The sequence below is a fragment of the Alligator mississippiensis genome, chromosome 2, assembly GCF_030867095.1.
Source record: "Alligator mississippiensis isolate rAllMis1 chromosome 2, rAllMis1, whole genome shotgun sequence".
Lineage (NCBI taxonomy): Eukaryota > Metazoa > Chordata > Crocodylia > Alligatoridae > Alligator > Alligator mississippiensis.
Genome location: NC_081825.1, coordinates 182,725,651 through 182,753,001, shown reverse-complemented (window position 1 = coordinate 182,753,001; position 27,351 = coordinate 182,725,651). Strand labels below are relative to the sequence as shown.

General features: G+C 46.0%; 1 protein-coding gene across 1 annotated transcript in view; it reads right to left on the bottom strand.

Moving 5' to 3' along the window:
* LRRC56 (leucine rich repeat containing 56) overlaps window positions 1–27,351 on the bottom strand; it is a 134,400-nt gene that overhangs the window by 66,009 nt on the left and 41,040 nt on the right. Inside the window, exons 3-4 of the mRNA XM_059722532.1 lie at window positions 27,140–27,227; window positions 12,231–12,291 (exon numbers count right to left, since the gene is read on the bottom strand). Coding sequence (XP_059578515.1) covers window positions 12,231–12,291; window positions 27,140–27,227 — 149 coding nt within the window. The remainder of the gene's footprint in view (window positions 1–12,230; window positions 12,292–27,139; window positions 27,228–27,351) is intronic.

Genomic DNA, 27,351 nt, shown 5'->3' with positions numbered 1-27,351 from the left:
TCTCCAACCATTTGGGTTGGTCTAATAAAAGATATCAAATTCACCCAAGGAACCTTGTCTGCCTACACACCCCCAGCAGTTTATGCACTCAACTAATATTCAGCTAATAGAGGGTTGTTACAATGTAGGCAAAGGACAAAACATTGGGACAGTCATTATGTTATGCAGTTATGCACTTATCCAAATGCCTGTAAGTGAGTACACTGTATCCCAGGGAGCGGTAGAAGAAACAGAAAGATGAAAAATGAGAGAAGAATAATGGAAGGGAAAGACATATGCCAAAGTTGACAGAAAGCTAAACACACTGAGGGAAATGGTTTCAAAAGCTGATACTTCAGAATACCATAGTTTTTTTACATTTAATGCATACCCTTCCCCCTCAAATTCAGGTGCTGGAAATTAGGGTGGTCATTATAAGCAAGGAAATACAGCAGTAGCTGTTTCTGCCTCTGCCATCTCTGCCATAGGGAAAATAATGCTGCAGTGCTGTACGGCTGTTATTTACCAGTTTTTTCAAGAAAGATTTTTTTCCCCCTCTTCATTCTGCTTTTCAAACAACAAGGTGCATATTTTATTTGGGAGTATGCTGTATGTGAGAAGATATGGTATACTTTATGTGGCACAACCTCCTGCAATATAGCACTCAGAGGAATTCAGATTGACATGGTACTTCAGACTTCTAGTAACAAGGCTGGAAAATTTAAGTTTGCAAGGCGCTGAGCAATCTGTCACAGACCAGCAAAGCATTTATACACGTGCTTAATTTAAAGCCTTTGAGCAGTCCCACAGAAGTCAACAGGACTCTTCAGGGCAGTGTAAGAGTAAGCTCACACTCAAATGACTTGCTTGATGGGGGCCAGAGGGCAGCTTTGCCTACAGTAATTGGTCAAAAATCATGAATCAGGCTTGAAAAAGCTGGGGGATTGGCTAAAAAATACAACCTTTTATAGTAAGTAATGCCATTTTGGTTCCCACTTTCTGGGTGCATCTATACATGCACTTGACTGTGGAGTACACTAATTTGGTCTGCAATAAAGTGTCACAGCCTACACACGTACCAGTATTAGGACACAGTAAATTAATTAGGTCTGCCATAAGATAGTACCATCAGAGACAGTACTGTACTATCTTAACTGGAGTCATAAAGTGTGCTTAAAGGCATGTGTAGATGGTGACCACCAGGTGCAAATAATGCCAGGTCAGCCCAGCCAGCCGGGGGCCAGACCCCTGGCTCCTGCCAGCCCCTCTACCACCTGATGCCACCACCTGGAACCTGGGGCTGACCCTCTGTGCCCCCTACCAGCCAGGAGCTGCTCCATTACAGCTTTGGGCACTAGTATAGATGCTGCACCCAGCAGCAGTTTTCTCCGGAGCGAACTGCTCCAGGGTTTATCACATCGCATTAATTGAACGTGATCATGAGTCTGGAAAAAAAAAAACCCTGATCCACAGAAGTCTCTGGCAAAACACTCACTGATGTCACTCAGATCACACTTTTGGTCTTTTCTCCAAAACCAGAAAAGCTAGGAACTTCAAAAAATGATTTTAAGAGCCAGTGTATTAATCTTTTAAATTAATCTATAAATTAACCTCCAGCAGTTAGAGTTATAAAAGAAACACCCAATACTACTAGACTCATGATAAAAGTGTGAACATCAGAAATACTGCCAAGTGTTCATCATCTTGCAGGTTGAGTCTCTGGTAAAGGATTGCTATCTGCCCTACTCCCTTCCTATTCCTTATCCCCCTGCCCAATTTTTTACTGGACCTCACAGCATCAGTTCTCCTTATATCTAGTTCACCTGTGCTCTTTTCACAATGGAACAAGCACAGTACCAAAGTTGAGCACAATGCAGACAGTGGCACATATGCATTTTACTCATGTCTGTATTTGGATTACAGTCCTGCATTCCCTCTATTTTAGTCTATCTACTCACTCCATTCCTGCACTCTCTCTGTGTGCCTTTTCTGTCTCCATTAAAATATACTCATGCAGCAAGTTCATCTCAGCCCCTTCACTGTCAGCAATAACTCTTCTGATTACGAGCAGTCACTGTAGTGAGGTTTGGACTAGTCTAGCTCTGTTGCCAACAGCTGAATGGGAGGCAACAGGGGGCACATCTACACGAGACATTTACTGTGGAGTTGACTAATTAGCTCTGCAGTAAAGTACCAGCGTCTAAATGTGTGACCCTCTTAGGCTTCAATAAACTAATAAATACCACCATAGGATAGTACTGCTCAATACAAGTACAGTCCTATGGCGGTGTTATTTAGTGTGCCTCAATGCACATGTAGACACTGATTTGGGCTGTCTGGGGCACAAGGATACTACAGTGAGGAGCTGCCTGCCTGCTAGCCCTGCACTGTAACACCCTCCTGCCCCAGCCAGTCTCTCTGCAGCACACTGAGCCAGATCGGAGCAGTCCCATGCTGGCAGGCTGACCCCTGGGCTCCCTGCCAGCCGGGGCTGTGCTGCTCTGGCTCAATGTGCTGTGGTCCTGGGTGCACATGCAAACGCAGTGCCCAGGAGCAATAAACTCCAGCGCAAACTGTACCAGAGTTTATCGTGTCGCATTAATAGTACATACAGGCATGCCCAGGCAGTAGCTACCAAAGCAGATACTTCAGTCTGGTAAACTGCTCTTCACACTATATATTTAAGGAACCAATATCCTTGACTCCACATTTCATAAAAAAGATGCCTTCCGAAAAGACACAGACCTCTTTATTCATTACTGAAATTAAAATAAAAGCAATCAGATAAAAACATATTTCTTCTGGCCTGGCTTGTCATCTATATTTAATTCATTTTGAGATAGAGTTCTTTTTACTGGAATCATTAGGAAGACATGTAATACATGCCATTACAAGTGAAAGACAGTTTTTAACTTACACTTCAGAATAGGTTCCATATTTCCTCTTCAATTTTCAGTTCATAAATCTAGTTTCTTGGTTGATATGAGATGAATGGAGGTCATTAAGAGAGGACCTCATAAAATAAGTGCAATGCAGCAAATTAACAAGGACCTAAAGTAATTCCTTTTTGTTATGCGTTGTATTCTCAAAAACGGTTTCCATTTTTTACAGAGGTTAATAGGGGAAACATTTCAATTGCCAAAATTTAGATCTTTGACTCCTAATCTGAATTTAATGTCCCCCTAGATAGCATGTAATCCTAAATAAATAACTGCATATTATAGTTATGCCTTTCAGAATGAAATATCTCAAAGCAAATCAAACTTAATGAACTAACCTACACACAAAAAAAAAACACAGACTTACGGCCAGTGGTGCCCAACTGCATTCCCTACCAATGTAATCACCAAAACTTCCAGGAAATCACCAATCAAGCCAAAATTAACACTGATCAGTGAACAAACCAATGCATCAGCCTTGTACTGAAATACATACACAAGTTCCTGATAAATTCCAGTATATAAACACATACAATCCACACCTCTATTTCCTTACAACACACATACTTACCTCAACCTTTAGGCAGATAAGACTAAAGGAAACATTTTTCAAACACAGATATCTCAGTTTACAAACCTAAATATAAGTGTCTTGATGTTCAAAACACACTATTTCTTGTTTTTAATTAATTCATTATTACAATCCCTTTAAAAATGTAGAATATAGCACAATATAGTATTGGGCATTCTTTTCAACACTTTAGAGATATGTGAAACATCCTGTTTTCCTATTTTTGTATATTTACCCAATGTTTTTTGTGCCGATTAAATCTAAGTTGTTAAAGACAGATTGGACAATTTTTATTTGATAAATTTGCTGCTGGTTTTCAACTTTCTATTCTCAATCTTTTTGTCTTGGTGGCTATATATAACTTTCAGGCAAATTATTCTTAGAAGGAAGAAAGTGCATTTTTCCTGCTGCCCTCAATTGTAAAATATATATCAACTGTTTTCTGTTCAAGCTTTAAAAAAGAAAGAAACATCACCTTTGGGATAGCATCCAAGCATAGAAAAATCCAGTTCAGAAAGTGAAATTTCTGGACAGTTGGGAGTGCCTGAAAACAGAGGGTTAGGATAGGAAATATTCTATGACATTAACTACAGCACTCACAGCTGCTCCCTTGATAGCATCTTAATTTAGGATGTTGTTTTCACGGGTATTAAATTGACACAATACAGATGTCCAAAAATAAAGTTCAAGTACACAGATTGTGCTGGTGTGTGGGCTCTGTCCTTAAATATTCCAGGTTTATCAATGACGGATTGCTATGGATCAGAAGTAATGTATGAAAGATGCTGCTGTCTTGAGCTGGCACAGTTCTGGTCTGGGAAAGTTGCCAGGTTCTGGTCCCTCCTTTGCCTACTCCCTGTAATTTTATTTAATTGGCATACAGGAGACATATTTTTTAAAGGAGGTGTTGGGTTGGTTTCATTGGTGCCCATGTGCCTGGCAAGTGTCACATACAGTATTAAAGAAAATATCCACCCCAAAACAGTTATAAATTATGTTTGCATGAAATACTGCACAGCTGAAAACTAACTCTCTTGTCTGTTTTGACAAGCAGAAAGATGTCAGATCACAGGAAATATTTGTTAAATCTTATCATGACAGGAGTTGGATTTTTCCAGACAACAGCAAAATCTCACTAGAGCGTCAATTCACATAAGCACATAAATGCTTCCTTGAACTGGGCCCTGAATACAGTACTAATGCAGCTGGTTTCAATATTAAATATTTAATATTAATAATTTAAGTATTAAATATAAGGTTTTCATTTTGAAACACTGTTTTTTTGCATCAAAATATTATAAAAACTATTTGGTGTTCCACTAAAAACCACATATTTCTGGCAAGAAACAACTAAAATAAATAAAAGTATTTTTCTCAATGTCATGCTTGTTTGACCAGCTGTAAACACACTAATCAACAAAAAATCCCAGAAGACAGAAATAAACAAAAGCAAAATGAGGACGGACTCACAGTAGAGTATTCCATCAAAGCACAGAGTTCATTTTAACTGCCTGGGTGCATTACACATGCAATTAATGCAAAGCAATAAACTCTGGCATATATTGCACCAGAGTTTATTGCTCCCAGGTGCCACATTTATACGTGCACTGAGGACTGCAGCACATTGAGCCAAGTCACAACAGCCCCAGCTGGCAGGGGACCTGGAGGGTCAGCTGCTCTAACCCAGCTCAACGTGCTGTGGAGGGGCTGGCTGGGGCATGAAAGTGCTTCAGTGCAGGGATAGCCAGCAGACAGCCCCTGTACTGAAGCACCCTCATGCCCCAGCCAGCCCCATCAGCATGTACACGAGCATTGCTGGGGAGTAAAAAACTCTACCACAGGACAGTACTTGCATATACAAGTACTAACCTATGGTAGTATTTATTAATTTACTGCAACCTAATAGGGCCATACGTGTAGACATGAAGACTTTACTGAGGAGCTAATTAGGCAGCTCCGCAGTTACTTCTCACATAGACGTGCCCTCTGTGTCTTAACTACCATAATAGCTCCAAAGTGACAATGAACCTGATTCTCCACTGCTTTCTATCTTGTAATTAACTTCTGTGCACAACAAGTGTGAAATGGTGCTATCCAAAAAAGATTGTTCTAGCTCTTTCCACAAGCAGAAAACCCAACACAATCTATGAAGGGTAGCTAGCTTCCCTTACGTCAAATTCCATATTTTCAACTTGCTCTTTTAAAACTGGTCTTCTGAGAAATCTTAATTTACGTTAATGTCTTAGAAACTCAACTGTCCTCATGAATTTATTCAGTAAATGGGTGACCAAACCTCAGCCAGTTAATACCTTTTAATAAATAATTTGTCCCTCCAGTTCTTCATAACTAGTCAATAGCAAGAGGCTACATGACAGGCAAAGATTAAAGCAAACAGGAGCCAAGGCAGGTCAAGACTTCAAAAAGAAGGAAATGTCATGTTTTTCACTTCAGGAAGATGTTATTAACTTTTATTTTTCCTGAGATGACTCAAAATCTGCACAGCTGAGAAAATTTTGAGTCACTATAAGGGAAAAAAAATAGGTCCTGAAGTCAAAAATGTGTATTCTTAGCTTTGAAGTTTTGCCCTCCCTTGGCTGCTGGACTCTCTGTCTTCTCCAGGATTTCCTACCTGTGCTGGCAGAATGTTATTTTGTGGATCCTCCTCAAAACTTCCCCCTCATCTTCTCTTCTCCCTCTATACCTTATTACTGGCTAATCTAATTCACAAACACAAACTCAACTACTGTACTCTATTTATACTGATGCCTCACAGATCTACCTCCACATCAAAAAACTAGTAACAATTAGCAGGAAAGGCAGGATCAGTACTGTGGTACTTAGGTCACCTGGAAGTTTTCAAATTAGCAGCGCCTTATTAGACTTGTACCAGAGTACTCAAGGAATTGACTCAAGTAATTGTGTTGCCATTGGCTATTTGACAACTCAAGGAGGTCAGGCGAGGTCCTAGAAGACTGGAAAAGGGCAAAAAGAAGTGCCCATCTTAAAAAAAAAAGAGAGGGGGGGAGTGGAAACAGGACCAAATACATTATGGACATGTACATTTCCTCTGATACCTACAAAGACACTGGAGCATATTAACAAACAGCCAGATTTGTAGGGAATAATGAGGTGGTAAGTAAGAGGAAGCACAGATTTGTCAAGAACAAATGCAGAACCAAAGTAGTTTACCTCTGTGGGAGAGTAATAGAGGGGAAGTAGTGGAGAGGAACATGCATGGGTGTTCTTGGGCAGTTTTGAGCTGTCTTTTGACGCCACAATGGCTAAACTTATTCTTCTTCTCCCATTCCTCCCTACTACAATCTTTGATCACTATGGACAAAGTTACCATCTTGCCTACCACTCATGCCCATGATGTGCGCAGCATCTGTGAGCATATCCTCTTTCTAGACCATTGCATCCAAACTGGGTGCATCTACATGTGCATTTGCTGCAGCACCAGTTCATGGATAAACATTGCCAGGCAAGCATACACATTTGCAGGGAAGTAGGAGCAGATTTGCTGTCATTCTACTCCCACTTCCCAGAGCCCTGCAATGGGCCCCGGCTACCATTGGGGGCAGCTCCAGACTCCAGCTTCAGCTGCCAGCAGCTGGCAGCCCTCTTCAAAGGCCAGCCCTGCTTGCTGCTCTCTGGCCAGCCACGTTCCCAGCCAGGAGCAGTATGTGCACCGCAGGGACAGCACGCAGCAGTGCTCTCCTCCATGCCTGTGCCTCCTTGTGCTATGGCTGCTCCAACCCCTGCCCCTGGCAGCAATGACCAGCACACCGCACTCCTGCTGGCCACTGCACTGATCCTGCTGGACCGCCATGCCAACCACTGCCTGGGCCACAGCCATCTTGCCCCTCCTGACTCCCCCATGCGCAGTGACTGCCTGTCCGCCATGTGTCGTGCCAGGGCCACTGCCATGCACCAGCTGCCTCCACCCTATCCACCTGGCCAGACCCTGCTGGGCCAGCCAGAACTGGTGGCTGCACATCACCCAGACCAATAACAGTGGCTGGAGGTGTTCTGCATGACCTGGGCCACCTTCTAGGATCTGGAGCAGCTCCAGCCACACCTGGAGGTCCCGGAAGGTGGCCCAGGTCATGTGGAATATGGAATGGCAGCACACTGGCATGCAGCTGTCCCTACCTGCAAACACTTGCCTGGCCCCTGCCCTGCTCAAGCTGGCCATGCCCACCAGCCTGCAGTACATCAGTGGTGGTGGCAGCACCTTTTTGCTATGGACAAGGCCACCACTGGGAAGGCCATCTTGGAGGTATGCAGTGCCCTCCAGGATGTGCTTGGGGACACCATGCTGCATGTGCATAACCCCCTGGTGGTGGTGGTGTGGTTCCATGCCCTGGGATTCCTCCAGTGCATCAGAACCCTAAATAGGACCCACATCCCCATCACCTGCCTGCCCCATGGAGACCACCCCTACTACAGCCGGAGGGACTTTCACTGCACGAGTGCCAGCTGAGCATGCAGTACCCACAACACCTGTATCTTCCAGAATTCCTGCCAGCCCTGGTAGAGAATGGGCACTTTGCACTAGGGCTGCTGGAGCTGCAGCTGGGAGCCATAGCCATCCCATGGACCCCACCTACCCACTCCTGTCCTAATTCATGTGGCCCTATACCAGCCACCTGGACCCCTGCCAGGCCCATTTCAACTGCTGCCCGGGCTGGACCGAGGCCCCAGGAGAGCTGTGCACCCACCAGCAGGGCACCAGGTACAGGGAGATGCTGGCAAACCACCTCTTCCAACACTCCTTGCTCTAGCCCACCTGCACTGCCACCCATGGACCCCCCGCATCCATCTGCCCATCCCCAGCACCACACTCACTGGAGACATGTCTCACAAGAACAAGTTTTTATTTCCCTCACATCAAACAGACCTCCCCTCCTCCCTCCCTTCCCAACAAATAGTCTTCCTTCCCCACCTCAATAAACAGAGCCCTTTCACTACCCACCCCACCCACCAACAATAAAACATCTTCCCCATGAAAAGTTTGTTCAGTGTCCTTTGTTTGCTGTCTTGGGGTGGGGGCCATGGGGTGGGGATGACTACGGGGCAGAGAAAGACCTGGGACAGGCAGCCAGCATCTTGGCCTCTGGCTGCTTCCCTGCAGGTGTGCACACCACAGCAAGTGCGGTGGGTGTGGGGCTCACCCAGGGGCAATGGCAGCTAGTGCTCCCCCTGGTGTGGGCAGCTCCTCCTCAGGCAGGTAGAGTCCAGGCCCAGCACAGCTGGCATGAAGTCCTGGCCCTGCTTCAGACAGCTCCGACTCCATGCCCATGTGCAGCTGGGGCGAGCAGCAGGGCTAGGCCCAGGCAGGGAGTCTGGATGACACCAGACCTGGGCCAGGGACTGGGCTAGGGACTCCTGTCTGCTGGAGGCAGCACAGGACCTCCTCCCAGGCCCAGGTGGGGGCCAGCTGCTGGGCAGTGGGTGGCTGCCAGAGGGCAGGCAGGGCTAGGGTCAGGAGCCTAGCCCTGGCAAAGGTGACCACCAGGGTCAGAATGATGTCCAGCAACCGGCAGTCATTGTCCATGGCCTGCACTACCCAAGCCAGGATGGCATGCTGTTCCCACAGGGCCTCCACCTGCTCGCGCTCCAGGGCCAGGAGCTGCACCCAAAACTCCCAGTCTTCCCAGTCCTGTGCCTCCTTATGGGTGATGTCCTCTGCCTGCCACCTGTCCTGATGGGCCATGTCCTCCATCTGCCACCTGCCTTGGCAGACCATGTATTCTGCCCACCACCTGTCCTGGTGGGCCACATTCTCTGCCCGTCTACCATGCCCAAGCTTTTCCCAGCTGGTCCTCCAATGCTGTGACCAGGAGGTCCAGGAGGAGGGTCCTGTCCAGGATTCTCCTCTGGTGGAGTTGGCACATCTGCAAGGCCACAACTGTGGGCAGCAGTGACCCTGAAGTAGCATCCTAGCTGCCAAAGGCTGCCTCTCTCGGACCTGCAGCTGCAGGCACTGTAGAGCCATGAAACAGAAGCTGTTTGTGAGAGTTTACAACATTTCAGAGACAAGATGCTCTGTACCAGGGGCCATACACTGTCTGGCCTCAGATCAGGGGTCAGGTGTGCACAGGTGGCTGGGGACCATGGTAAGTCAGCCTGGCAGGCCCAGGCCCAGGCAGCCACTGGCTAAGCCCCCCCATCCCTGCTTGCTCCTCCGGGGCAGGGAGACTGCTGGGTGCTGGCTGCTGGCAGCCTGCCTCCCCCACCCTGTACCTAGGCTGGAACAGGCCAGGCTCCTGGCAGCACCTGGTGCCACGCTCCAAACCCCACTCCCCCACATCTCCTGCAGGCCAACTGCTCTGCTGCACTGCTGCCCAGTCCATGGCACTTGGGCTGGGGGGACACATGGCTCCCAGCCGACTGGGGTGAAGAGCTGCCCATGCTCCCACCCTCCTCACAGGGGTCTTCTCAGAGGAGGCACCCTGGGGCCAGCCCTACCCTGCCCGTCACTGCACCTCAAGTGTGCTCCAGGTGGTGCATGAGGAACTGTTTGTGCAGGAACTGTTGTACAGTGCCTGACCCACTATGCCCTGCTGCTGCTGCTGATGGCCATGGTGCTCTGGGTGCACCTGAGCTCCTGGTATGGGACCCTGAAATTATGAAAGAAATTGCACAGAGAATTCAGAATGTTCTATTGAGGATCCTTCCCATAGCTTGCACAGAGCATATGAATATCAAGCAGGTGTTTGTTTTTTGGTTGTTTTCGGGCAAAATTATTAGCAAGGTAATAATACTATTTATAATGAAAAATTACTTTCAGCTTTAACCAAGAAGAAAAATAAAGGTTCCCCATTAGATTTGTTTCTTAGAGTAACTATTAAGTAAATATGGTCAGTCTGATGCTGATACAGCATCTCAGAAGATGAATCAAATGCCTTATGTTTGGATTCTCTATAGTCAGTTTAACCTTTAAAGAAAATTATTTTCAGGCTAGAGCAAATGAGGAAAAGATCACATTTAATTCAGACATTTAAAAAACAAATTTGCTGTAGATATCGTCAAAACTGGTTTGAACAATGTCATTCCCTCTTGCCACATATTTTTTTTACTCCTGTGCCATTCTGTAGCAATATTGTGATCTTTTGCTTTTGCTGGTATTAAAATGATTGCGGCAATGTAAATTCAACATTTCAATGGAAGTAGGTAGAGAAGGGCTGGCAGGTAAAAATGCCTTTATTTAAACCAGGGCTTGTCAACCAGTACTTTGAAAGGTCCCAGAGGGGATGCAGAGGCAGGCAGGGACGGAGTGTTGCTACCCTGCGCTGCTACCTCACAGGAGCAGGGCGAGAGCAGGGCCGCGCAGACGCTCTGCTGCCGCCGCTCCACTGCACCCCCACCCCGCTCCGCATCCAGCCACTTGACACCTCCCTGGGAGTACACTTATTAAAAAAGGTTGAAAGCCCCTGATTTAACTATATATATCACATGCAATCATTAGTTAAGGAAAACAGGGAAAACTAAGAACAAAATGTGATAGGAAAATGGAAAGTGACATTTTTAAAGTACTGTTGTCTAAGGATATTCCACTGAATTGGAGTCCTTCTTTAAAAGGAAATTTATGATTCAAAGAGCAGTTTGTAGTTGAAAACTGATTCAAAACAAGTAACACCATGGGGTCTCATATTTTCCATTCTCTTAATGACCATCAGATCAGATCTACTTAACTTGCCATTAAGAATTTCCTTTTCCAGTGGCCACTCCCACAAGTTCAGTCAGGGATCTGAAAGCAGAGCTATGGTCATTTGGTCTCCAGCATCATTGATAATACAAACTAGAACTTTGTTAAGTAATGAAATGATACATAGAAGATTAAAAAACCCAGTGCAGTCCCTTATGAAGTGTCTTTGTTCTCCTGAGACTTTTTAGAACATTTATGTTTGTCACTAATGTCAGGAGACACGTTTGGACCCTATTAACAATACAACTATTAATAAAGAAAGAGCAGATCTATTAAGCAGGACTGCATTTTTACATAACCAATTTGCTGATGATAACTTGACATTAATTAATTAATTAATTAATTAATTAATTACCAAGATTAATATGAACACCAACAGCACAAAGAAAGGAGATGTGTCCTGACCAAGTAGATATCCTTTCACCTCTTGACTTCAGCCGTCTCTGAGAATGTAGCAGTAATATAGTAATGGAGCTCAGCAAGCCAGAGGTCAGTAATCTGATTGATCCTCAGCTGGCATCAATACATAGAGGTAACTCACTCACTTCAGTACAGTTATGCTGATTTATACCGACTGAAGGTCTGGCCCAAGGGCTACAAACTATTACATCCAACAGTAGAAGCACTCCTAAACTCAAGAGGCAGAACTCACAAAGAGAAAGTGGTACACAACAGTTCATCCTGAAAAAGCACATCTTTAGAAGCCACCTAATGACAGACTGAAGGTAAAATCCTGGCCCCCAGTGAAGTCAATAACCTGCATTGATTTCAACAAAGTCAGGATTTCAGTGCAGGTTCAAAGCTGGTATATATTGGTGTAATGCCACAGGCACCATTGGAGTTAGGTTGATTCATAACAGATGAGGTTCTGGCCCTAAGGGTGTTGGTTATAGAACATTATACCTGTATACTTTTCTAGGCTGTTTTTCAGAGAAAACATGAATGCAGCACTAATAACATTTTACCATCAAGAAAAGAGATGAGCAGGTGTTGTTCATTATGTTTATTCCAATTATAGTTTCTTTCTTACCTCACAGACGCAAGCAAGCTGTTGTTCAATTTCAATTGTCTCAGACTAGGAAGATAGGCACCTGTGGGTTCAGAATAAAGAATCATTTTACAGAACGGATGCAGAATAAAAGAAAGACATGGCTATATCACAAGCTTAAATGCTCCACACGTTTTTCTGATGCATTTCTTATCTGTCCTGGCCATATTAAATGTGTTAGACTGTCTGACCTCTTCTCAGAAAGTTAATGAGAGTGGCTTCACAGTTACAACCTCTGAAATATCTGTTCTGAAAAATGCCACGTGGCATCTTCCCAGGCAAGAACAAACAAGAACAGTCTTCCTTGGTGACTTTTGTGTGTTGTTTGATAAGATTCTTTATCTTTATTGACTAACAAAGAATAATTCAGAAGAGCTCAGGATGCCTGTGATTTCCAGAGTTTGCTCTTGTTTTTACCTTACACTTTTTTCCTATTCTGTGACAAATGGTGTTGTAGAGGCAATGATTTTTGGGTGATATCTTTTATTGGACCAACTTACAATAAGTGGTGACGGAATTTGTATGTACAGCCCTGATAGCTGAGTTCCTCTTCATTTGAGGAATTGAAATCCCCTTTCCATACCTTCTAATCCTTGAGCTGGTGAGCAAAAGGTATTATCTTACTTGTCACAAAGTTATCATGTTGATGTCATATTTATCATGATCCCCAAATCCTACCTTTGTTTTACTAGGCATTATTTACTTCCATGTCTTTTCTCCACATTTTCCATTCTTTACTGCTTGACTTTTCAAATTTCCTAATTATGAGTAATGCTAGATTTTTATATGCTTATATATTCTTTACTCCTCTGCCTCACCATGGGTTTGTTTTAGCTTCTTTCTAGAGACAATTCTGAAACAAAAGCATGAAACCAACTCCTCCCAGCCTTGGAGTTCTTAGGATATTGGCACAAAGTGTATTTTTGCCCCCAACTCTGTTAATTGCTGACTGTTTTTGGACTATGTAATTCAATTCAGTGTATCTTATTTCCATCACTACAGGTGAAATAGAATTTAAAATGCTGTCCCTGTGCATCCTCCTGTCACATTTTTGTGACTGTATTTCATAAAATGCACTCCAGTTCAGTCCTCTGGACCATGGGAAACATATTGTCTCCTTACATAACAGGCACATGGCTGGTGAAGTTGGGCAGCAGACCTGGCACAGCTGCATCCTCTCTCTTTGTACTGGGGAAGTTTAATATCCCTGGCCAGTTGGAAATCTCCAGTATAACCCTGCAGCAGCACTGGCATTCACTCTCCTGCCTGTATGTTTTCTCCAAGCTGTAAGAGCAGCGCCACTGGTTTTATGCAATCAGGATCACTGCAAGGACAGAAATTTACAATCTTGAGAAGTATTTTTATGAGCCCTAGGGGTAAGCCATCTCTGGCAAAGATGATTTAGCTGTATCCAAGGAAAGGAAATCATTCTAGCCTTCCTTTCAATTTGATAAAATAAGTTTGACAAAAGGCTCTTGGGATCCCTGTCTCAAAGATTGCTCTGCAGCCTATCAATAAACTCCCTTTCATTCAAAGAGTTACTTTATGCCCAGTGCTCCTGGAAAGCAATAATCACCCACATACTCTTCTGCATTTGTTTGTATTGGCTTATGCAGGAAGGAAGTAACAAAACAATCAGAGGCTCAGAAAATGCCTTGGCTCTCATTTCTAGTATTGTGGAACTCTAGGCTCCATTTGAGATCAGGGCCAATCCAACTAGACACTGAACAGAGACATAGCTAAAAGACAGTCCATGCTCTAAATAAACAAAGCAGACAGAGGGGTCAGCAGGGGAAAGAAGTTCTGGTTTCCTCATTCTGAAATGGGGAGTAGAGGCATAGAGAGGTTACATGATTCGCCCAAGGTCACAAATGTATTTTTGGGTAGAGCCAAGAACTACACACTGATCTTTTCAGTCCGGCCCAGTGCCCAGAGGCACAACTAGGAACTTTGTCATGCAGGATAGGGGTGCCCAGCACCAGAGAGCAGAGTTGGTGATTTGGGCTCCACGAAGGTTGCCATTCTGGCCCCCCCTCTAACTCAGTGCCATGGGCTGGTGTCTCGCTCACCTATCTCTAGTTAAACTACTGTCAGTACCTAATTAATGCCATCCTTTCTAGTAGGTTAAATGCCTAGGGTACAGTGTAACAAAGCCCCAAATGTTTTAATATGACAGTAAGTTAATAAGGATGTTTGACTCATTTCTCTGCAGCATTATAGCAGAACTAGAAATATTAAGAACACTAAATACTCAAATTAAATCCTGAAGAAAGGGAAAGTGGCGGCTTTCTTGATTCACTCCAAAGGACATTCTACTAAATGCAGAAAGGGCTGGTGTGAGAAAACAAATAGAGAAGGGGAACCCAGGGCCAGATTAACCCTTTAGTGGGCCCCAGGTAAACAAACTCATGGTCTGGTATTTAATACTGTATATTTATATTCCTTTTTTTCATTCAATAATTATAATATGTAAATAAACACAACCGGGCCCCTTCTTCACTTCGGGCCCAAGGCATGTGTCTAGTTTGCCTATGCGTTAATCTGGCCCTGGGGGAACTGTGAAAGGGATTCAAAGAGGTAGTGGAGGTGACACGGCCAGAATAACGGGCCAAGGGGATTATTTTAGCAGTGAGTTATTTAGTTATTTCTTGTAACCCAATCCCCCGTCTCAGAAATTATACTGTGCTTTAGCACAAGCTCTCTCTGGTAACTTCTAGACTGTTCAACTCTACTGGGTTGTTTAGTGAACTAAAATAAAACAACCCACATTTCTCCAATACCACATGTTCCCTCTTGAAATTTTAAGGTCAATATATAGTTGCATTGGTGGTGCTAGAAACTCCTTGACTCCACTTATTTTAAATATCCCAACTCCTTAAATAAGATATACAGCTAGAAAACTGCAGTTAAAAAAACCCTGACTTTGCTATCTTCATTTTGAGAAACTCTTTGTAAAGTGCAATGTACAATTATAAATTTGATTTTAATCCCAGTGGCACATTTTCCTGTGTACAAAGATGAGTTTTAATTTATTGCTCAGTTTAGCAAACTCTCTGGCTCTAAAAATATTAACAATATATCACTCCCAAATTATTCTCATGCTACATAGACTAGATTGAAGAAAAAAAACACAGTGTAGAAATATGCTTACAGGTAGCATGTAGAGGTGAGCAATCTTATCTTTTCTATAATTATCCTATTTAAGATTCTCTCATTAAATATTCCTTTATGTGGTTTTGAAAGCAGAGATCAGCAAAAATGCAGTAGTGTCAAACCACTCAGCTGCACTATTCCAATGAAACAAAAATTAAATGGAGGAGCAGGAAGAAATCAATGCATTAGGTAGACCATCAACACCCTTTTAACCCTATAATCAATGATGTGCCCATATTATTTTGTAGTTGATTCATAGATTTTCACAATTCTTCAGCATGATCCATAGCCAGACTCTTCCAAGGAGAGACAAGCTATAAAGATGAACCTTCCACTGCAGGTAACTCACTATTTCTTTTATGTTCAGACCCAGAATATGCACTTCGTAGACTCTTAATCCCCTTGCTGAATAAAAATGTATTTCCTATTATTTCCAGGGCTGCACATCACAGGTAAAGCAGAACTGTAGGTGTTGCTTTTCTTTTCCTTTTTTTAATTTTTAATTGTCCTCATATACTGGGTAATATTTGCATGATTGACTCGGAACAAGGAGAAAACAAGCAAGATGCTGGCTTTGTTGTATTCTAAAAATATAAAGAGATGAACTTCTGTACGAATACAGTACTACTTGCTGTTTACATTATAGTTTTCTTCAGGCAACCCTGTTCAAGCTGTTCTTCACTTATACTAACAAGCCTCTGAAATCCAAGAACCTGGTATGATATCAGGCATACACAAAAGGAATGAGTGACAACAAATTGCTTCAGTATTAGTCAACCTATGTGTTTTGTTGATCCTGAGATACAAAACGAGCATGTGAAAAAAAAGTTCTTTTCTATCTGTCTACAGCAACTTTGTGTCACAACCCAAGGGTGTGATTTTTGTTTGTGTGTGCTTTGGCACCGCTGAATTATTTTCCCGCCGTTTGAAGCTTTCTTTGCAGGGTGCATTTCTTCTTTGCAGCATAGAAATGTACGTTGCAAGGAGTTCCCGCCATTCGTATTCAAATTTGCATCCCACTATTGGCCAGTTCTAAATTATTCCCACGTGGCAGCTAGCGATTGGCTTGCTGGCCATATAAGAGGCTTGAGCGGTTTCCGCCCAAGTAGGAGAACTCCACGACTATCAGGAGGAGGAGAACTTCACGTCTCATGAAGATCTCTAAGCGCTGCGGAGCCTATCGGACCCAGCGTGTATCTCAAGAAGGCTATAGGGTTCTGATCAGCCTCTCGCCTCTCCCTGTCACCAAGCGCAATCCTCGACGTATCCCTCTTCCCTGCGCGCAGAAAGATCCACGGAGCCTCGACAACTCCGTGTGAGTGAGAGTTTTGTCCGAGTCCTCAAACGGGGATTTAAGCGGAGCTTTACCTGGGAAACTGTCCAGCCTACACCGCGACCATCTACGGTGTAAGTAAACAATCTTGAACCAAACATTAAGCGTCTGTGCCTAATTCTAGCGTGTTGCCTGCTTTCTCCGACCTGGTGTGTCCGGGCTGCTGGCCACAGCCCGCGGCGCAAAAAAAGGGCCCCGGATCGTCCCCGGCCCGCATATGGCGACGAGGATGGGATCAGGAGAAAGCACACTGGAGCTAGAATTAGTTAAGAACTGCCCTTGGCGCAGTGAAAAACGCCAAGTGAAAAGTTTTATGGAGCTGGAGGCGCATATCGCTTACCACCAGGCGGGCGGAGCAGGTGAGAGATTTATCAGCGGACGTCTTTCGCTGAAGGGAGAAGAGGGAGCTTCCGAAGATGGAGCCCCGAGAGACAGGGAAGTGTATTTGCACCCCGCGGCATTCGGGTTTATGATGAGCGACGAGCGGGTCCTGTTCAGGCCCCTCAATGCTGTGTCCCTCGCCAGAGTCAACCCGGCGGGCGCAGTGAACCCGACCCTCACCCGGGAGTGTGCCCGTTGCCTACGATATGCTCGGGAGAGTGAAGAACCGGTGCCGATCGGCCGGTTCTCCCCTTTCATGGTGGCATCCAGATTAAGGGGTCGCGAGCTTCCATCCGAGCTCCACGAAGATCTGGAGATGGAGGAACGCGCCACGGATGAGAGGGTGGCCCCACAGTGCAACAAGGGGGGAGTGTTAACTGCAACTTTCCGTACGATAACTGATTTAATGAACAAGAATTTAAGTTTAAAGCCCCAGCTGCGTATGGCTGTTCAGGCGGTCAAAGAAGCAGTTGAGAAAAAGGATCCTGAAACACCAGTCCAAGATGGCACCGAGCAAGAGGGAGACCGCGTGGAAGAACCGGAAAAGAAGGGTGGAGCTTCGGAGGAACCCACGAGAGTTCGGTCAGCAATTCCGCCCATCGACGCAGCGTCGTCCCCGGCAACCCCGCCCACCGACGCAGCGTCGCTTCTGACAACCACGCCTTCTTGCTGACAAAAGGGAGAATCGAGCGGAGGAGTGCATCCGCCCCTCCTGCCTGAAGCAGTAACAGCAGCAGTAACTCCCGCAGCAGCAGTTCAGCCTGTAACAACATCGACTCCCGAAAAAACAGCTTGTCCTACAGCCACGATCAACCAAGTGATTGATGAGCAAGACGCCGCCACCAGTCTCATTCGTGCTTGGACGGAGTTACAGCAGCTATATAAAGAATCTGAAATGGAGTCTGACGAGGCTGTAGTCTCATGGCTGGAACTCATTTCCATGGAGTTTAAGCTTGACTAACTGGCCCCTCCTTCGTCAGCTGTCACGACTGTGTATCCTGATGGAGCCAAGATTATCCGGTGATCAGGACCGTCGACACCCGACCGGAATTCAAAGCATAAAACATCACGAATCTGATCTTCCATCATTGCCACAGAGAACACCAGAAGAGCGATACATGTTTGGATTTCTCCTACAGCATTCTGGACTCAATAAGCGGCAACTTCGGATTTTAGGAGACGCAGGTCAATGGCAACTGGCCTATGAGTTAGGTTTCCGTTACCTAGAAGAGTTAGATGACGGCTCCTCGACGATTTCATCTAGTTGAGTGTACAAGAGAGGGTAGTTTAGAGTAACAAACACTAGTATAGTTCCATGGAAATTTTGAAAATATGTTGAGATACGTTAATCTATTTTTTTTTGAGAGTTTTGTTTACAGATCCGGAGTTCAGAGTGCATGGTGAAGAGAAGCCCTAAGAAGGATAACATCACCAAAAAGTGAGGGCCTGACGCGCGACTTCACCATGACGCCCACTGAAGCCCTGATCGTGCAATTTTTGTTATGGATCTGATTATGTATATTTATGTTGGTTATTGTTTGGTTCGATCCCTGGAGGACGAACTTCTTATGTTGGCAAATTTTGTGTTTGTTTGTTTTGTTTGACGACTCGTAATAAAACTCTTGATCACTCGAATAACGAGCGTATAAAATGATTCAGCTATGCCTTCAGCAAGGGGGGATGTCACAACCCAAGGGTATGATTTTTGTTTGTGTGTGCTTTGGCACCGCTGAATTATTTTCCCGCCGTTTGAAGCTTTCTTTGCAGGGTGCATTTCTTCTTTGCAGCATAGAAATGTACGTTGCAAGGAGTTCCCGCCATTCGTATTCAAATTTGCGTCCCACTATTGGCCAGTTCTAAATTATTCCCATGTGGCAGCTAGCGATTGGCTTGCTGGCCATATAAGAGGCTTGAGCGGTTTCCGCCCAAGTAGGAGAACTCCACGACTATCAGGAAGAAGAGAACTTCACGTCTCATGAAGATCTCTAAGCGCTGCGGAGCCTATCGGACCCAGCGTGTATCTCAAGAAGGCTATAGGGGTCTGATCAGCCTCTCGCCTCTCCCTGTCACCAAGCGCAATCCTCGATGTATCCCTCTTCCCTGCGCGCAGAAAGATCCACGGAGCCTCGACAACTCCGTGTGAGTGAGAGTTTTGTCCGAGTCCTCAAACGGGGATTTAAGCGGAGCTTTACCTGGGAAACTGTCCAGCCTACACTGCGACCATCTACGGTGTAAGTAAACAATCTTGAACCAACCATTAAGCGTCTGTGCCTAATTCTAGCGTGTCGCCTGCTTTCTCCGACCCGGCGTGTCCGGGCTGCTGGCCACAGCCCGCGGCGTGAAAAAAGGGCCCCGGATCGTCCCCGGCCTGCACACTTTGTCCCTCAATTAGCAAATTTCTGTGGCCTCAATGAATTTTGCATGTGTCATTCTTTAATCCCTTGTATTAAACACAGAAGGAAATAAATACCATAGCTGTATTTGGAGCTCTTTTAACTGTCCTGCTACTCTACAGAACAAGTCTGAAGTAGGTACCAATGTCTAACTGACCATTAATCTTTAATATATTGTACACTTAGTGATTACTTTGACTCTTTATACAGCCACTTACCGGGAGGGGTGATGATTTCCATGCATATTCTAAATTTGACCTGTATGTCTGTTCCTAATGGATACTTTCTGCAATGCATTGTAGATATAATTGCAGTGTCTAAAGTGCCCAAGCTAGACTGATTCAGCTCAGGGACAGTCTCAGTGAAAATGCAATGGCACGTGCTTCGGCATGAGCTCACTGCCCAGGTAAGTACTTGAGGTTCCCAGAAAGTTTGTACAACCCATGCAAAAGGCCACATCATTGTGTTTTCACTGGGACTGTTGCCTGAGCTAGCTAGGATAAAGCTAGCATGGGCATCACAGATTGCAATCACACATTTCTGTCAAAGTAGAGATGTACCCCAGATATTCCACATGTCCATGGTTGCCACGCAAACAGCTGATAATGGCACTTAGGCTTTTGATCCTAAAAATAATCAGTAAATGGAATAGGAGGGAGGGAGATGGATCTCAGCACTTTATGTGGCAAGTTATTTGTGCCTATTTTTGTCTCTTAACAGAGCCTTTCTTTGACAGTCTTTTCTGCCAGCCTGCAAAAGAGCTTCCTACAGTTCACTAGTATCAAAGAGCTGTGGCCTCACCCAACAAAAGCAGCAGTCTCAGAGACACATAATCAAGTTAGAGGGGCTGCCATGAGGCACTAATTGAATAAATAAGGGTGCACAGCACTGTGGGTAACTTGATTCTTAGCTATTAAAATCACTTAGGAATAGGAAAGCAACATAGTACCTTAAATGAATGTATCCACCATTACTTTCAACAGGGATTTCTATATAGGTTGGTCAAGAATACAACTCCAGATCTGTCAGCAATCAAAACTGAAGGGATAAATTAATAGAATTGAAATAGTTTGTCTGCTTTGCTATAAATTGCACTCTACATTCAGTGAAAGGAGAGGGCACAAATAAGTCCAAGTGCCATGAACCTGGAAACAAAGTTTGCCAGGAAGGTTCAAGCATTTGTCTGCTACACTATAAGGATAAGGCACATAGAAGATCAATCACTGGATAGTTCAGTAATTACTTTATACCACAATAGGGCTCAATGTTCATGTGCCACCATAAAGCCCATTATTGTTTTAAAACAGTGCATGTCACAAAACTTTTTACAAGAGTCTGCTTTAAAATGGGTTTGCACACACACACTCCTCTTCACTATGACCCTATAACTAGGGGTAAGGCTTGCGTGCCAGTATGGCGAAAGGTCAACAGGATGACTCTTTAAAGTCCTCCATTTCCCCAAATGGGGTAATGGGGTCATAAATGGGGTCATGCTGAGGAAAAAATTGGGAAGCAATAATCCAGGGGTTTCTATGACTCATCTCACTATAGTATATAAGCACCTATTTAAAATTTAAAATAATAACAATACTTTAGTATCCTCAAATAATCATAGCAATTAATAATTTCTTGATGGTAGGGGTGTTACTTGTGTTATGCAAGTAGGGAAGGTATGGCAGAATGGCTAAGTGACTTGAAAGCCAGAGAGAAAGTCAGTATCAGAGGTGGGTTTAAACTGCAGAAATCTTTGACCCAATAACTGCTCAGTAAAGGACTGTTTCAGTTGCAGACATTGACTTAGAGAAGGTCTGCATTGAGTTTGGCACCTTCACTGGAAAACTTCAGGTACTGCCCTCTCCAAAGAGGCAACTTTTCCTGAGATGCCTACACAAACCTTGGTCCCATATCCAGCCTTGAGGAGCTGTCAGGTGAAGTAAGATCATGAATAACCAATGACAATTAGTGACAATCCCCAGGCCAACTTTTTACTCTAGCCATCTGGTGTCACTTTTTTGTGTATTTTTACACAAACTTTTGAAAAATAAAAGCTCAGATTAAGCCTTGATGTTTTGTAGGTCTCCGAACCAGTGACACCATGCAGTTTTGGGCTTTTGTACTCCCCAAAGGCCAGCTCTTGATAGAAATGATCAGACATGAACTGAATGGAGTCAGGGGCAGTGCACTGTACTCTGAAGCCTATCTGAGGGAAATGGGGAGTAACAAAGTTATTTCAATACTTGAAGGAAAAGAGAACCATGAGCTGAGAGGGACGCAGGAGAAAGAAAAAAGAGGTATCTGCCATGGTGATCCCATTTTAACAGATGCCCCCAAGACCTGACCAATCATCTTTGTGAAGAATAGTCGACAGCAAAGCAAAGACTGAAACAGGCACTGTTAGAAGCTACAGGTTGGGAAAAAATCTCGCTTCGGTAAAAAAAATGGAGGATAAATGTCTTTTAACTATCTTATCTCTCATGTAAAACCACATAGGAATGGAAGTTGTAGTGTAAGAGTGATGTAGGTGTGATGGTCTAGAAATTATGTGAAAGGCAAGGATTTCTTAGGGTGATATCTTTTATTGGGCCAGCTGTATAGTTGGGATAGAGCTGGAGTGGAATGGAAGCTTGGCTTTGGAACTGAAAAGCACACATAGGAATCATACACAGAGGTTTTCTTGTGAACTAGTAGCTTCTTGTGGAGATCAGCCTGAGTACAATCTGAACTGTGAAGAAAAGGGATGTAATTATACATTAAATTATCAGTTGCATATTGTGAAAAGACCTGTGAACCAAAAGAGAAAAATTTGAAGTGGCTGGACAAATCAAGACAACTGTCCCTCCAAGTAGTCCACTTCAGTGGACTGTGCAGGAAAATGCATTGCTTAACTAAAAATATCCTGCTATCAAGTGCCTAGAGTTGGATTCTAAGTACAGAGAGCAAGAAAATACCATGTTACCATAGCTACAGTGTTGAAGCAGGGTGGAAGAGCTGTTTTTGGCAATAATGATAATCAGCATGTTGGTGGCAGTGTCAGAGGATTGGCTGGAGGACTCATGGGCCTGGTGGGTGGAGGACATCACCCGCAAGGATGTGCAGGACTGGGAAAACCGGGGGTTCCGGGAACAGCTCCTGGCGCTGAAGCATGAGTGGCTGGACCTTCTGCAGAAGCAGAATGCCATTGTGGCCCAGGCAGTGCAGGCCACAGATGACAACCATCAGGTGCTGGACACTGTTCTGGCCCTGGAGCTCACATTCATGCCAATTGCTGCCCGGCCCTCAACCCTAGCCCCACCTGCCTCCTGGCAGTCACCGGCTGTCCAGCAGCAGCCTGAGAGAAGGTCCTGCACTGCCTCCAGCAGCCAGGAGCCCCTGTCCCAGACCCTGCCCTGGGTCCACTGCCACCCAGTCCCACCACTCACCCCAGCTCTACAAGGGCAAGGAGCTGGAGCTGCCTGCAATGGGGCCAGGACCGCATGCTGGCCCTGCTGGGCCTGGCCACCGTCTGCCAGAAGAGAACCAGCTGCACCAGGGGAGCATCAGTCACCATTGCTCCATGGCTTCTGCACCTGCAGGGAAACAGCCAGAGGCTGGCATGCTGGCTGCCTGCCCCCCGGCTCTGCCCCCCAGGCGCCCTACCCCACGGACCCCCACCCTGTGATGACCCACAAAGGACATTGTAAATAGTTTTCACAGGGAAGGTTTTTTATTGTTGGTGGGTGGGTTAGGTGGTGGAGGGGCTGTGTTTGTTGAGGAGGGAGAGGAGAGGGAGAAGAGGCTCTCTTTGATGTGAGAGGAATAAAAACTTGCTCTTCTGATGTGCCTGCAGTGAGCATGGTGTTGGGATGGGTGGGGGGAGGAGGGCCCGTGAGTGACTGTGCAGTTGGGCTAGATCAAGGAGTGCTGAAGGAGGTGGTTGACCAGGGCCTCTCGCACCTGGTGTTCTGACCCCTGCTGGAGGGTGTGCGGCTCATCTAAAGCCTTGGTGGGAGGGCCCGCTTCTGTCACTGCCACTGCAGGTGGTGCTCTTGCTTGCAGGCATTCTCTGCACACTGTGCCTTCTCCACCCAGGCCTCCCAGAATAGCTCCAACCAGGCCTCACAGATGTTATGCAGCATGCAGGCTGCAATGATGGCCCAGGGGAGGTTCTCCTCGGTGAATGAGAGGCAGGCAGTGAGGAAGCGCCAGTGTCCCTTGAGGCAGCCCAAGGTGTACTCCACCAGGGTGCAGGTCTGGCCCAAGCAGCATTAAAGTGGGCCAGGAGGGGTGGGGGTCCAGGTGGCCAGTGTAAGGCTGCATGGGTCAAGGCAGAAGCAGGTAGGTGGGGTCCCTGATGAGGAGGGGTGGGATGGCCATGGTGCCTACTGAAGGTCCAGTGCCCTGCAAAGCGGCTGGCCCGGCAAGCCAGAGTTCCAAAACACGCAGGCATTGTAGGCACTGCCCACCCAGCCTGCATGCAATTTTATGAAGGCCCTACAGTGGTCCTCGATGGCCTGGAGCACCACAGAGTGAAAACCCCTCCAGCTGTAATAGAGGCAATCTCCGTGGGGTGAGCAGGTGATGGGGATGTGGGTCCTGTCCAGGGCCCCGATGCACTGGGGAAATCCCAGGTCATGGAAACCCACCACCACCGCCAGGGTGTTATGCATGCGGAGCACGGTGTCTCCCAGCACATTCTAGAGGGCACCACACACCTCCAAGACAGCCTTTCCAGTGGTGGCCTTGCCCACACCAAACAGGTGGCCAACTTACCACAGGCTGGCAGGCATGGCCAGCTTGAACAGGGTGAGAGCCAGGTGGGTATGCATGGGGAGGGGTAGCCACATGCCGGTGTCCTGTCACTCCAGGTATGGCTGGAGCTGCTTCACAAGGTCCCAGAAGGTGGCCCTCATGTGGAAGGCCTCCAGCCACTGCTCTTCATCCCAGGTGTCCTGGACAATGTACCACCACCAGTCCTCACTGGCCTGGTGGACCCAGAGGGGTGGGGCTGGAGGTCCAGGAGGGCCCCAGCAGCCCCAGCAGTGGCATCCAGAAGCCCCACAATGGCATCCCTGGCAGCAGCTGCTGCATGGCAGCAGCCCTGGGACCGCATTGTGCCCAGGCAAGTAGTTGCTGTGGGAGATGGGGGGGTGGGGAACAGGGTGGGGCGAGACAGCCATAGGCCAGGCAGTGGTTGGTATGGCAGGGCCAGCACAGCAGCCAGCAGGACACCAGGGAACTGGTTGTCGCAGCCAGGGGCAGGTGCTGGAGCAGCCATAGCATGGGGAGGCAGAGTGGGCAAGGAGAAAGCTGCCACATGCTGCCCCTGTGCTGGGTACGCTGCTCCTGAACAGGGAAGTAGCTGACCAAAGAGCAGTGATTCATAGATTCATAGATGCTAGGATCGGAAGGAACCTCAACAGATCATCGAATCCAACCCCCTGCATAGGCAGGAAAGAGTGCTGGGTCTAGATGACCCCAGCTAGATGCCTATCTAACCTCCTCTTGAAGACCCCCAGGGTAGGGGAGAGCACCACCTCACTTGGGAGCCCATTCCAGACCTTGGCTACTCTAACTGTGAAGAAGTTCTTCCTAATGTCCAGTCTAAATCTGCTCTCTGCTAGCTTGTGGCCATTATTTCTTGTAACCCCTGGGGGCGCCTTGGTGAATAAAACCTCACCAATTCCCTTCTGTGCCCCCATGATGAACTTATAGGCAGCCACAAGGTTGCCTCTCAACCTTCTCTTGCGGAGGCTGAAGAGGTCCAGGTGCCCCAGTCTCTCCTCATAGGGCTTGGCCTGCAAGCCCTTAACCATACGAGTGGCCCTTCTCTGGACCCTCTCCAGGTTATCCACATCCCTCTTGAAGTGTGGCGCCCAAAACTGCACACAGTATTCCAACTGCGGTCTGACCAGTGCCCGATAGAGGGGAAGTATCACCTCCTTGGATCTGTTCGTCATGCATCTGCTGATGCATGCTAAAGTGCAGTTAGCTTTTCTGATGGCTTTGTCACACTGACGACTCATGTTCATCTTGGAGTCCACTAGGACTCCAAGATCCCTTTCCGCTTCCATGCCACCAAGCAGGTCATTTCCTAGGCAGTAGGTATGCTGGACATTTTTCCTCCCTAGGTGTAGCACTTTGCATTTCTCCTTGTTGAACTGCATTCTGTTGTTTTCCGCCCATATGTCCAACCTGTCCAGGTCTGCTTGTAGTTGTTCCCTGCCCTCCAGTGTGTCCACTTCTCCCCACAGTTTTGTGTCATCTGCAAACTTGGACAGTGTATACTTCACTCCCTTGTCCAAGTCACTGATGAAGATATTGAAGAGTATCGGTCCAAGGACCGAGCCCTGCGGGACCCCCCTGCCCACACCCTTCCAGGTCGATACCAACCCATCCACTACGAGTGGGGTTGGCTTTTGAAGAGGGCTGTTGGCAGCTGCAGCCGGAGCCTGGCGCTCCTCACAGTGGTGGCAGGGGTCCATTGCAGGGCTGCAGGGAGTTTGGTGCTAAGAGAAGCAAATCTGCTCCCTAGTCCCTGTATGTGCAGATGCCTGCCCAGGAGCACTTATTCCACAGAAGTTTACACCCGAGTAAACTGAGCCCAGATCAAATGCATGTGAAGATGCACTCAGTAAGTATCAGATACAAATACTGACTGATTATGCAGAAGTGAAACCAGGCCAAGGTAACATGGGATCCTCCAATCTGTACAGCAGTGAAGTGGCAGATATGCTTTGGTCCCTTGATTCGCCAGTGACTATAACTGATTGTGCTACTGTACAAGAGGAAATCCTTTCTGGTGCATTTGTTTCCACAGACTAACTGAAGAATAAGGGACCACATTCTTTAATCTGGCTAAGACCATAGATAGAAAGGTGAAGGAGGTTCTAAGCCACCATCTTGGCAATAAAGCAGAGCAGCTTCAGGACTGCATCATCTTTCACTCCACTGCATGTGGCCTGAAAAGCATCCAGCCTGCACTCTTATTCCCAGATACAGAAGAGCCCAAAAGGATGGCTCCATCCCACCAGAGGTTTCCTATTCACAAATGAAATCCTCCACTGGCACTTAAACAGAATTTAGGCTGCTTTGTGCAACTGGAGTAGCATAAAACAGCCTTAATGGACTGAGGTATTGTACAAATGCTAATTTAAAGTCCATGGGAATTAAATACTGTTTGCTACACCTTGGGATTTGGAAGTTGGCTCACATTTCCTCTGAATATGATCCAGAAAAAGTGGTAATTAAGCTAGACTGGAATTCTCTTATTTGTTTTCCTTCGAATGCAGTGTTATTCATCCTAGCAGAGTAAATGCAGACATAAGGTGCCAGCAAAACAAGAAGCAGAAAAGCTCAATGAAAACTTACTGTCTTACTAAAAGCCATAGGAACTGAATGGAAATTAAACTGGACTGGCATCGCTCATTCCATTTGCATAGAATATTCATGGGTCTACTTGTCTCTTCACAGGAAAAAGCATGGAGGAAGAGTGCTAATTAATCAACCAGATGTTTGTGCTTTAAGACAATCTCTAGCAAGACTGTTTCCATCATCTTTTTCTCAGCTTCCATTCCTAATGTTCAGAGTGCTTCTGTTCTAAGAAATGATAAATGAAAAGTTAAAAGGTAGTAAAAGACAAAGTGTTTTCTCACCAAAGTTTCCCAAGCTGTTCTCTCTTGTGTCTACACGCATCTCTAGGGCCTTCACTTGTCGCAGATCATCCACCCCTGTCAGTGCTTTCTGTAAAGATAAGCAGAGATAGATGTGCATGAGCAGGCAATAAGGCAAATGACAGGTCAGCAGAAAGGTGTGGAAATGCCTCTACCCAGAACTTACTCAGCATGGTTCTCTAGATCCCAATGGC